Here is a 12,690-nt window from a genome sequence, read left to right on the forward strand (position 1 = left end):
AACGTTAGAAATTCGTTGACATTCACTCACAGCGCTCATCCACTTTAATAATACTTTAATAATACCTCACAATAATTAATATGTACACATTAGTTACCACCGATTATGAAAATAATCCATCGACTTCCGTATCACTCCCAAAAAGTGCACAATCACTCGAAATAATTCACCTAACTCATCACACCTCGTGTAGACATGGGTGGAAAATAGTTCATTCCCCCGGTGAATAAAAAACGTCTACAAAATAATATAATACAATTGTCGCAAAAATACATTTGCAAGAGATCCTGAGCTGAGAGAGTAGGTCATATCTGCACCGATGCAGTTATGATGAACCCCTGACGACGATTATTTTCAAAAATTCGTCGTCACCACTGGAACATTGTCGGTTGCCCTGAGAGTGGCCGATGATATTTCGTTGCTCTCAAGCCATCGAGCGACTTCCGGTGGTATCTGCGGTCGCACGTGCGTCACCTGTGGAGTCACAACCCCCTTAATTAATTACCTGAAAGCCTCTGAGCATTTTCATTCGTCATTTAAATACAGCAGTAATTTTACTAACAAATTTACGAGTTATTTCGTAAGATTTATTAATGAAATTATTGTCATTAGTCCAGCAGATGATTAAAAACCAACGGGATTCCGTGATTTTATTAGTCTTTAGTCTACCTGTGTTACGCCTACGTCATTAGTTCCATTATTCTTGACTCCTCGTTCAAGTAGTGCAGCCATGACTGTCTCAGCATTGCAATCCAATAATCGCTGACGGCAGATTGCGATCGCCCGTACAAAATCATCACGTGGAGTGATAAACTTGTGCTCCATGAAAATGGACTTGTCATCCCAGTAAATAATCTGCAATTGTTTGAAGATAAAAAAAAGAAAATTTATTAGTGGAATTCTGCTGATTCCAGGGAATTCCATAGTATCGACTGACTCGCGTTTGTAAATGAGAAAAAAAAATGCATAAATCGCACAATTTCAAATGCTCAGGGTTAATTAAACGTACGCGCTGTATTTGATGGAAAACACCTGCTCCAAGGACTTGTAATACGTCTTTAGGAATTATTTAAAACAAAAATTGCAAATGCATTTGTGTGCGTTGATCCTAGTTGAATGATAATGACCGATTCATGTTAATCAATTGCCCGTTGAACACTGCTTTGTTGCCTTGAAACGTTGTCATGCGTTTTACGAGTTAAATAAAATAACGAGAAAGATGACAAATTGAGTTTTACAAGGGGAGAAGGGGGGCGGCAATACTCACGTCATTTTAACGGGAATATAAATACTCCAGTGGTTCGAAAAAGATAAAGGATTAACAAACACTTTTGAGTATTTCCGGACAAACTTTGCGAAACTGATGAGACCAGCGAGTCATTATTGACGTGATGTTCAACAAAAAGTTGCACCAGTGGAAGATAATCGATCACTTCATGGATATGTATTTTATTTTTTTCGAGTCCATTACTTTTTTCTGGAGTGTGATGGGTAAATGTGATTATTCGCTTGAAGATATTAAATTTTTACGTCGCCTTATTTCGTTACTTTGGGGAGGAAATTATTAAATAATTAAATTTGCTAGTTGGAGGGGCTTTTAGCTGACAGTTGTCACCTTTGACTTGACCATGTAGATGGAGAATGGCTTGAGGTATCTTCTGTATCTAATTGTTGCAGCTCCCTGAACGACTCCCTTCCCCTGGGAACATATCTCACGGTAGAGGCTCGTTCTCTCGTAAAAATCCGCCCTGGCGAAGTCCAGCTCGCGGAGGTATCTCGCATTGTTCATGTGGTACAGGAGTGTGTCGACATCCGTCGTTGTGCACAATCCTGAAATTAATTATCCTAATTATGCTGGGTTAGATAGATTGGATAGATTATATTTTTTATAGAAAAATTATAACTTCGTTTTTCATCAAATCGTTCAGAAATAAATATTGTTCTCTCGAATTGAGATTAATCATCAATTCCTCTGGGGAAAATCGTAATTAATGATTCCACTGATGAGTCAATATTGGCACGTGGGAGTGACGTATTGAAAAGGAATTGAAATTCCTTTTAAGCCATTTAATTGGTCTTTTTTGTGTTGGAGTTTTTGCTCAACGTGACAATTTTCAAATCATTCTTCTTAAAATCGTCTCACGATCCCAGAATTTATTATCTCAACACCGTAATTTTCCGATCTCATTAACATCATTATTCTCATTCACTTGGAATAAAACAAGAACAAAAAAAATCCAAGAAAATGTCTTCATCGGCGAAGATTTCGTGGCAAATCTAATTAACCCGAACACTGAAAGGTACGACTGGAGTATCGATCCCCGTTGATATTTCCAGTATCCAGACAAACACACACACACACACATACACACACACACGGGTCAAGGCCTCCCTCCAGTGTGTCAACTCCCGCAGCAATAAGGATTCAAGATTTGCCGGAGGTGTACTTTATCGCTGCAGTCGTCCGAAAATAGCCCCCACTGAAAGGGGGATGATGATGATATTTACCGTAGATAGTGGTCTCGTCGAGAATGTGCACTGGCTTTTTGCAAAAACGGGCCAGTAGAACAGTGACAAACATTCTCAGGAAGTAGTGGACCTCGACAAGTGCATACAAAAGCACCACTGCACCCAGGGCGCCGGCCAGTAACCAGCACGCCAGCATAATTTCTTCTTAATCTTCTCGTTCCTCTTTATTTACACACTCGTGGGAAGTGTGTTATGAACACCCCTGGGGTAATGCTCCAGATGAGGGGTACGTATCGATTCACTTGTACCACAAGCACATACACATGCTGCTTCAGTCTCTCGTGGACCACCTGGAGATGCCGGCATCGTCGTCAGCCCTCTACACTAAAGAAAAAAAAATGAAGTTTTTTTTAGAAGAGTTAATTCATATACCACTCCAATCACTCAATTAATTAACTGGATTAATTAATTAAGATCCAGGTGCAGACGTACTTCTCAGGAGAATTTGATTTTATCAGTGTGATGATCGCAGTCCCTTGTTCCCCACTGGCTTCTTCCTGGCGCTTGTCCTCTCGGGCATCGGCGTCAACTGATTGGCGACTTGGTAAACAATCGAGTGCGCAAATTGCATCAACAATTTTTACGGTAACTGGGTAATTCAGTGGAGGGCAATTGAAAGCTGTCCTGGCAGCGATTCCTTGAATGAAGGTGAAAGTGATCGGACAACAAATTCACGAGGGAGTATGTACCAAGACGCATTGCGTAGAGGTGAACTAGTGTCAAACCGCTTTTGTTTATCCGGATATTTTTTTAAAAAATCATTCGCCGCTGGTGATGATCCACAAGGCCAATCAACACACTCAGCCGGTTATCAACTGACTGGGGAATTTTTATGTGGTATCACAACTGGAAAACACTTCAAAGGGACAACGACATTCTCAGGGTCTAGCACTGGGTCACCTTTGGAGGGTCGATGGTCCCTCCAGAATTTTTTTTTAACCGGAGACTCGCGGCTCTTGGGGAAGGGTTGACGGGGGATATCACTGGGACTGAGGGTAACTTGGGGAGATTGTTGGGGAATCACTGGGGCCGATCGACACTGTCATCTGATCCAGCCACTTGGCCGACGTTCAGTGGACTGAGTGCGCGCTCAGTTGCGGACCTCCGAGGAGGAAATCTACCTCTCGACGTCGCTGGGCGTCGCGACGGAGATAAGCACGGTGTCCTCGGACCTGCGCGCCGCGGCAGGGTTCAATAGCAGAACAATCGGACACAGGTGATTGGGGGTGGGGGAGGAGGAGGAGGAGGTGGTGGTGGACTCTTGTTAGGGGAATTCCAGAAGATTTTTTGTTTCGGAGAATGGAATTAATGTCTTATTTGGATTGAGTTGATAGGCTTTTTTGTGAGGTTTTATGTTATTCATTTGAATGAGAATTTTCGAAATTTACAACCCGGGGTTTTGTTATATAATTGAAGAGTTATTAGACAATGTGGCGATGACAAATAGAGTTCTCAAATTTATCTCAATGGTAAATAAAGTTTCATTGACTTAAACTCTGTTAAAACGTTGATTTTTTTTTATTTCTATTGTACATAACAAATTTCGGAAATTTCCTTCTTGAAATAAATATTTTCTTCATTATTTTGCAAAGAAAAATAATATCGAAACGAACGGAATAATTTTGAATGAATATTTATTCATTTTTTCGCTTGTATGAGGTTTTTTTTCTCTGAGCTTGTTTGTGTTTTGGTGGTGGGTAGAGTTATGCAGCTTGCGCCATCGATTACTTCCGGATTTTTTGTTTTTCTTATCGTCCGCTGTTTGCGGACGTTTTAGCTACAGAGTTGATAAAAAAACGTGGCTGACGTACGGGATTTTTCGAGAATTAGTCAGAAAATCGAAAGTGAAGATTACTTATGGGGACGAGGGGCGAGGGAGGGTGGGTGGGAGCAATTCCCAGAAGGCGTATGTTAATTCATGGGATTTGATTTCTATCGATCGTTAGCTTAATGAGGTCAGAGAAATTTTGAAGGAACTTTCGTATGCCGTTCACTCGAAATATCTATGTGAGGGCCTTTGAAGGCTCGAATACCGGGGGAATCGTGAGACATTGTGTGGCCCAATGGGTGGAATTGATTCTCATCAGTCATCCTGGCTGACGGTGACAATCGATAAAGTGTGCTTTTCATTTTTGATTCAATCGAAATATGGTCGACCTCTCATAGGTGAAAATAGTGGAGGTAATTTTTGGAAGGTTATTCCACTTTCAACTCACACGAAATTTCCGACGTATTATTTTCGAAATTTTCTAAAATATTTCTTTTATTTTTTACTGTTGCAAATTTTTTCTTGATCAGATATTAAAAATATTTGTCATTGACCTTTAGCATGACCGACCACATAACAAGGAAATTGATAAGTGAATGAGAAAAAAACGTAGCAGCGGTAATCGATAAGAGTTATTACAATGTAGTTAAATGAGGAAACAAATGGAAAAATGAAATTTAAAAAAGGAGTGTCTTATTAAGATGTTTGGGTAGATTAGCTAGGTAGCTTTGTAATTTTTTAATAATTTACTCAAGACAATGAGCCTTCTCGTAGCTATTGATTCGTCGGAGTTAATACACAGATTGAAAAAAATTGTGAGGATTCTTCGAAAATCAATCGATTCATAATTTGCCACGCGCAAGATATCGAGAGGACAAAAACATCGGTTATTGTGACGACTCTATAATTGTTTGTCGTACATTATGGGCATTTACTTATCGGCAGTTTGAAGGCAAGACATGCGCTATTGCATTGTGTATGATTTTCCCATTGTTTCCGGGATTTTAAAAGACACTTCTATATTATATCGAGGAAATTCCCGGGTTTCATTCAGAACCGATGGTTTGTGGAAAGCGAGTGTGGGATGGTATTGAAATAAAAGTGAAATTCAAGTCACTGTTTCTAAAATACTCATTTTTTTATTCAACAGAAAATTATGAAAAATATTTCAGAGTGATGATGATTTAGCACTGATTGTTATCTCAGTTTTAATGAGGAGATACTCAGGAATGAAGAGATGTCTTCTTTATGGTAATCACCAGCGAGAAGCGATGTTGCACGCGTCTTTACTTTTTATTCGCTTGAGTGACTAGATGTCCGGGGACATAATCGATGTGCCGAGGACAGCACTCAGTCTTTGAAGAAGTCGCATGTGAATATCGCGTCTTTGGGGCCATATGGTGTCAGGGGGACATCATAGGGGAGGGGAAATGGAGGGGTGCCGGTTTCATCAGGCTCTTGAATGGGGAATGTCGTTGAATTTGTCTGAAATAAAAATATTCTCAGCTATACATAACTTTGAGGACAAGAAAAAATTCGAAAAAAGTCGAGCTTGTTATAAATAAGTACCAGAAATTTTGGAAAGAAGACAACTCCAGCCTCATAACTGAGAATCGTGTTAGTAGCCTTCCGTCCCCATCCCCAGGCCGCTTTGCTCATGTTAGCGCTGGTGATAAGAATCCAGGGGATCTTCTTGAAATCCGGGGAAATTCTCGTGTAAGATTTGACATGTGGCATCGCTTGAGTCCTGTTATTATTACATGACTTCCACTGGCTGGAAAAAAGGCAAAAGAATATGATAATACTTATTTGCTAATGTAAAATTCAATTTTCCCACCTATTACACTTGCTTTCACTCTCCATCCCCACAAAAACGACAAATGCAAATGAACTGAATAATGAACCGCTTCTTCACGGACTCTTAATTGATCTCGACATAAACAAATACCATCAGACCCCCTGGAGAAGGTGCTGACAGCTGATGATAAATAATTCAAGATAACTCACTAGCAGTAGTTGCTGATCCACTTCTGCTTGGCATGCAGTTGACCCCCATAAGGTAGACAGCAGCTGCCAACTTGCATATCGAAGGATCGTTTATAGTTCTCAGTAGTGGGGTAAATAAATTGGAAATTTGGAAGGGATCTGAGCCCCTTCCTGGTGTCACTGGAGAGCGTAGTAACGAGCTCATCTCCTACCCAGGACTGAAAATTGTGCCCAAGGCTTCCGATACTCGAACTTTGAGCAACCACTGGCCACTTGGCCCCATCAGCAGGCATTTCTGCATGGGAGGACAGCAGATTTGCCAGCCTCCTCAGCCCCCAGCGGTCCCTGTTTTCCTCTTTATGAGTTCCGGGAACAGAAGCCAGGAAGAAGACGTCGATCGACGAGAAATCAGTCTTCTCGAGGACGTCTAACCAGTGCTGAACTCTGTTGGGCCCATAATTTTGAAGATAACTGAGGAAATCCCTCTTGAATCCAGTCTTCGATTCACCCTCGGTCTCCCGGGCGCCTTCTGGGAGCTCCGGAAGGTGAGGGGAGATCCAAAGCGCTTGTGTTCGGTTCTGCCAATCGTCCTCATATAAATTGGCGGTCGAAACAATTATTCTAACGCCATTCGTGTACCTCAGGACTGAAATTTTCGAATGGTGAGTTCCGTACTTCGACGGGGGCTCGATTTTTACGACTTTAATGCTCTCTGGGAGGGGGACAGTGTCACACCTCTGCCCCAGGAGGATTAACATCTTCGAAGGTTGGCAGGCGAATAAGTACTGCAAACACAACCTGCGTCGATTCATATGTCATTATAATTTACGTAGTTGATTATTGAAAATTGCAAAATTGAAATTAAAATCCTGAATTGACTGCTCTACCCACCATCCAACGTCCACCATAAAATTAATATGAAGGCTCTCCTCAATGTCTCCGAGACTAGTGTCGAGGATCTCTGGGAAGGTGATGGAGTAGGGTTGTGTCCAGGTCTCCGGTGATGCCTGAACTGCTGGCAGGAAGACGAAGTAGGGTGAGGATAGTGCGTACTTCATGTCGAAGTCTCCTTTAGATCCCAGGTAGGGGATCTGTTGTTTCTGCTTCATCATCTGCTGCATTGCTGTTTTTCTGAATTCTTCCCTAGACTTCTGGGTAGAGCAGGCGTTGTATTTCTCGAATATGGAGAGGCCAGAGGTGGCAGAACCCTGGGGGGCAGGGGAAGGGCTCTGCGAGGGTGTGGGGGGAGACTGGGATTGAGGAAATTCCTTGTGCTTTTTTGACTGTGTGGAGTCCGGAGAATCCCGTTCTCGTTTTTGCGAAGGGACTGGGGAGTTCATGAGCTTTGAGGTTAGAGCGAAGGGGGTGGGTTGCTTCGTGGAGGACATTGTGGAACCTTGGGAGTGGGATAGACGTGGAGCTGGGGAGTTCTTGATCTGGGGGAATGAAAGAGATCCAATGGGGGACTGTGAGCTCGTGGGCTGCGAGCAGGACAGTCTACCATTTGCGAGAATTCTCTTTTCCTTGAGCAGGACCATCTGGACGATCCTCAACTGGTCCAGGAGGACGGATCTGTCTGTGCATTTGAAGGTCAAAGAGTCTGGCAGCTGTACTGGGCCTTCCAGTTGATCCTCCACTAGGTCCTCCACTGGAAATTAATTTCGAGGCTTTGAATGCAGGGAAATCCCAGGGGTTTTAGCTTTCTACTTACAGTGAGGATGAGACATCTCACTGAAGTGCACAGGGTTTTTCCTGTAGCATTTGTATCCGAAGGGGCATGTCTGCCTCACTGGTCGGCTACTGGTTCTACCTGAGAGTGTCGAATTAGCGAATTGTTATTTGAATTCTTTTCGTGGAATGTGGAAGAACAGACTGAGGTTATTTTGAGCTAGTCGATTACCTGGAGAATCCATTTTCAAAGGTGATAGGATGAAGTTGCTGTTTTCGGATTCTCGGGGTCCTTTGTCATCGGTTGTAGTGCTTTCTACAAATGCTGGAATTTTTATGGATGGGTTGTTTTGATTGAAGACCAACTTCAAGCCAAAACTTATCACTCGTGTGACGCTAAGACACGACGGAGGGTGATAAAGGGGTTTTTGTTCTTATCGACTACCGGTGAGTAAGGGAGCGTGACTATCGGTAATTTATCTGTAGAGCACAATGTTTATTCGAATTTGAAGAAGGGACCAACTTCCTATTTTCGGATGCATTAATTATTTATCGAGTTATTGATGAATGAGATAATCTTTTCTTCGTAAGGAGCAACTGCGATTGATTTGCAAATTTATTTCTCACTTTAGTAATTTTTCTGAACCACCTGATTTTTTTTTTTCATTGCAAAAAAATGTTAAATGACGTCTAGAATATTCTCAAGGGTTTTTCCCACGTAATACCGAAAGTCTGGAAGGCAAAACTGTGGTAGATCAGACCCTGTCAAGAACTTATTCCATAACACGTAAATCCCCAGCCGTCAGACACACCTCGGTTCTTGGTTAAAACCACCCATCACCTGAGAATCTCACCGGGAAGTCTCCAGAGGTGAGCATCAGACAATGCTATTGTCTCTCGTCACCCCCCCAGGGGCACAATTAAACCGAGTTCCTAAGTATAATTACCACGCGTCTCAATTCCACCGGGCAAGTGTATCCGCGCAATTAGGGGAGACTGGGGCAGAACAGGGTGGCTCTAATCCTTAGTAATTCGCGATTGATGAAGAGGAGTTCAACAAACCTTGAACTACTTTCCGCGGAGAAGGAAAAATCCCAGTATCTGCGGACAGCCGGGTGATCTTTGGGAATTCTTTCGCTTTTAGAAAAATTGCAGGTTTCATTATTAAAAAAAATTTAATTACGAACAGGAATTTTTCATTTTTAAAAATTACTAGTTCTCTCTGTGGGTTTGTGGTTTTTTTGGGGATTCTACGTCGGAGAATCTCTAATGAAATATTTACAAAGATGTAAAACACACCATAAATCACTCCCTCTTTTGAATTTGCTGGGACAACAGTCTCGCTTGCATCTAGTTTAATTCTGGAAAAAAATTCCCCCCGTGTCGTTCCCATCGCTCAACAAATGTATCTCAGCAATTCAAAAAGATCCATTTCTCACCCTCTGCTGTTATCATTCTGAAAGCTAACCGCGATCTCGCGAAAGTACACGAGCAAAAAGTATCATTATTTCAGCTCTCTCACCGGAATCTACGTGATCCCCAGTATAACATCGCCTTATTTTTACAACTCCTCCTCAAATTCTTACCAACCGGAAGACGAATAGTTCCCAGATAGTCTTGAATATTTCATTAATCAGAAAAAAAAAATCCGTTCTCCCGAATTTCTCTCGTTCTTTCAACTTCCGTACGTTAATTCCACGAAGATTTCCTCTGACTGCCTCCAGTTTAATTCCTCCGATAAAAATCCTTCTTGTGTAGCTCGAAATGTACCTCAGTGATTCCGAAAAAAGCTCTCACCCCCCGCTGTTATCACTCCACAAGCGGATCGCGCCCTCGCAAAAATTCCGAAAAAAAAAACAATTTCATTATTTGAGTCATCTCAACGTACTCCACATGATCTGGAGTAACTCATCCCCCGTTTTACGACTCCTCTGTCTCTCGTCAGTGCGATCACCGATTTTTAGGGCGAACCCAGTCCGATAAAAGGAATTCCTCACCTCAAAGAATAATTTCAATCTCAAATTTTTATGCTTCCTCTCGTCCCCCTTTTTTTTCTCGGAAGTTCTCCGCGTTCAAAGGGGATTGATGAGGGCACCCGGTGGGTGCTGGAGGTTCACGGGAGTAAATCCTGGAGTCACAGTCGTATAAGATGGAAACGGCAGGCATAACCCGATGAAGCACCGATACCACCGAAAAGGAAAGAGTAAAAATGAGGGTGGGAGGGCCGCTGAGCGTCGCGACGCCTCGGCTCACTCAGTCTCCGCCCAACCGGCGTCGAGTACGCTGTCTCGTACTACTTCCCGGTGATGTAATACAAGTGACGAAGGTTACTGTCTTCGCGATAAAAAAAAAATTTCCCGCCGTTTCGAATAATTTTCAGCGAATGTTGAAAAAAATTTACCCCAATTTTTCAATTTCTCCGAAGTGCTCTGTACACGGAATTAATTCAAATTGTGAAGAGTTTCTGGGGTTTGTGGAGTTTCATTTATTTTTCATTTGTCACAAGTTCTGACTAATGGAGGGGGTGGGGCTGCCGTGGTCCGGTGACTTGTGAGTGCTATTCCAAGTTGTTGTCAAAGTGGTGGGTTGAAGATTGGAGGAAGATTACAGGGTGGTATCGGTTTCTCTGGAGGCATTAAGAAGACAGTCGAGATCAATCGCATCAAAGCGATGTCGTCAACTCAAGGTATTACATAGCACTATCAATAAATACGTATAATAATAATATCGGCATTGATGTAATAATTCGTTGATAACGAAGGGTTGAGGAGAAGTTTGGGGGATTATTTTTTTCGACGCGCGAAAATAATTGGGCGCGAGTCAAAGAGCTTTGCAAATTGGTGAGAGATATTTCGATGGCTGTTATTTACACAAGACGGGGAGGGGGAATTTTTTTTAGATATCTATATGTTTTCCAATGGCCAGATGCTCACTGCCATTTCGGATTATCCACACGAGTGAAGTGTATTGGGGTCGATCCGGCCAATATCACCTGAGCCACATTTGGAATAGGAGAAGCACTATTTCGAGGGTTTAATGAACTTTTGAGAAAACTTTTGAATATTCCGGGAAAGACCCTTGGGTTTCTGAAAACCGGGAAACTGGGGAGGGATTATTCAAAGGTACCCGGAATTGGTGGGACTGGTGTAGGGGGTGATGGAGCGATTTTACTGTAGGGGAATTTTATTTGAAATTGATGAAAACAAGGATATGTTTAGCGGCAGTTATTTATGGACGAATGGGGATTTTATTTATCATATGAAGAGTTTTCCATTGAGGGGAAATGGCTGAGAGAATTTTGAGAGGTCCCATTGAGAAGCATTTGATTATCATTTTAATCAGTCCAATTATTGCATTAGAGGATTTGATTAAACTTATTGATGATTCAGAGTTTGGGAAATTGATAAAATAGTGGAACAGTCTGGTTCTTATTTGGGAGCAGAGAAATAATATGATAGTTGAGATAATTATTTATTAATATTTAGTATTGTTGGATATATGTCAGCCAAAATAAATGATAGTTTCAGCGAATATTTTTAAAAGCGGCCATATCCTAATCACCCCTCGTCTTGATGTGTCCCATCGTCCCCACATATCTCCCCTGGATTTATCTGAGAAATCGATAGCATTCGGAAATGTTGTATTATGACAACAATACCCTGGGTAATACAATGGCAAAATACGAGTAGGAAAATACAAGGGACTACTGAGCACCAGTGGAACACTACTGCAATCAGTTTCGCCAGCCATTTTCGATATTCCCATGAAATGGGTTGATATTCACCCCGCCTGTTATACACACTCGCTCCTCATCCCCTGCCTGTCATCCACTGCAATGCGACTCGAATTTATATCACTTCATTGTTTTATATTCATCAAGTTTTCGGTTGTTTTAGTCCGGGTCGTTATCAATTTTAGAGAGTTCTATTATATTATAATACACTGGGATTAACAGCACGTTGCGATCATGTGGAAATTAATTGTTAATGAGATATGATGAATTTCGAAGTCGTTCGGAGATTTATTTCACTATGAAATGGCGGTTTTAATGCGAGAAATGGTTTTATTGCGAGGAAATTCACTCGCTATGAATTTTCAATGGGATTTTCAATTGTTCATGAGGCAGTGGAAGGTACGGGACGAGAAACCAGTCTCGGGGATTTTTTTTTTAAACACATATTGTTAAGTTTATTTTTTTTCCTCACTGTTTACAATAAACTAATTAATTCCTCTGAATATCTCCAAATTGAATGAAAATAAGGAGTTCACTTTGCTGATAAATCTCGTTCTCTTTTATCCGAATGATTGACTCCAAATTAATCGTTTAAATTCAATCAAAATAATTTCGATGCAATTGTTTATTGCATCACGTGCAATCAACTCCACATACCCATAATAAACTCCTAAACTAATTTCATTTGACGCCTCTCAAATTGCTTCCATCTCTCCGCAAAATCTCCTAAATATTCATTTCCCGGAAAACAGAATTTTCCAATAAACTCCGGTATCTCAGAAAATCCACAACAAAACTGATAAGGCAACTTGACGACCGTAATACACACGGGAGGAGTGAAACTTTACGAGTTGGATAGCATCTGGAAGGCGTTTGTCCAAATGCCGTGAACAAAAGGGCCCCGAGAAACTTTGGTAAAAGGGAGTCAAGCAGCTCTTGCGAGACACTCGTACTCATACATAGCTCGTATCACTCGTATTTGCATGAATCGAACGAGGTCGAAATT

The 12,690-nt window shown here is 41.6% G+C and overlaps 3 protein-coding genes across 6 annotated transcripts in view; 1 reads left to right on the forward strand and 2 right to left on the reverse strand.

Moving 5' to 3' along the window:
- Window positions 1-11: 11 nt before the first annotated feature.
- Window positions 12-3,630, reverse strand: LOC135167424 (protein THEM6). Its single transcript, XM_064130605.1, has 5 exons — window positions 2,962-3,630; window positions 2,509-2,853; window positions 1,616-1,830; window positions 670-855; window positions 12-474 (listed from the first exon to the last, which is right to left on the reverse strand). Exons 2-5 carry the CDS (start codon window positions 2,663-2,665, stop codon window positions 355-357), a joined length of 678 nt encoding a protein of 225 aa, XP_063986675.1. The 5' UTR covers window positions 2,666-2,853; window positions 2,962-3,630; the 3' UTR covers window positions 12-354.
- A 1,780-nt stretch (window positions 3,631-5,410) lies between these two features.
- Gkt (glaikit) lies at window positions 5,411-8,357 on the reverse strand. The gene is made up of 6 exons (XM_064130055.1): window positions 8,184-8,357; window positions 7,995-8,093; window positions 7,175-7,931; window positions 6,305-7,081; window positions 5,867-6,071; window positions 5,411-5,782 (listed from the first exon to the last, which is right to left on the reverse strand). The coding sequence occupies exons 1-6, from the start codon at window positions 8,194-8,196 to the stop codon at window positions 5,648-5,650; spliced, it is 1,986 nt and encodes a 661-aa protein (XP_063986125.1). The 5' UTR covers window positions 8,197-8,357; the 3' UTR covers window positions 5,411-5,647.
- A 1,863-nt stretch (window positions 8,358-10,220) lies between these two features.
- LOC135167455 (transient receptor potential-gamma protein) overlaps window positions 10,221-12,690 on the forward strand; it is a 33,675-nt gene continuing 31,205 nt past the window's right edge. For 2 of the 4 annotated variants that reach the window (XM_064130669.1, XM_064130672.1), the window contains exon 1: window positions 10,223-10,637. The gene's annotated coding sequence lies outside the window, so the exon portion shown is untranslated. Of the gene's footprint in view, window positions 10,638-12,690 lie in introns of all 4 variants that reach the window. The other 2 variants (XM_064130670.1, XM_064130671.1) reach the window with 2 other exon arrangements.

The sequence above is a fragment of the Diachasmimorpha longicaudata genome, chromosome 11, assembly GCF_034640455.1.
Source record: "Diachasmimorpha longicaudata isolate KC_UGA_2023 chromosome 11, iyDiaLong2, whole genome shotgun sequence".
NCBI lineage: Eukaryota > Metazoa > Arthropoda > Insecta > Hymenoptera > Braconidae > Diachasmimorpha > Diachasmimorpha longicaudata.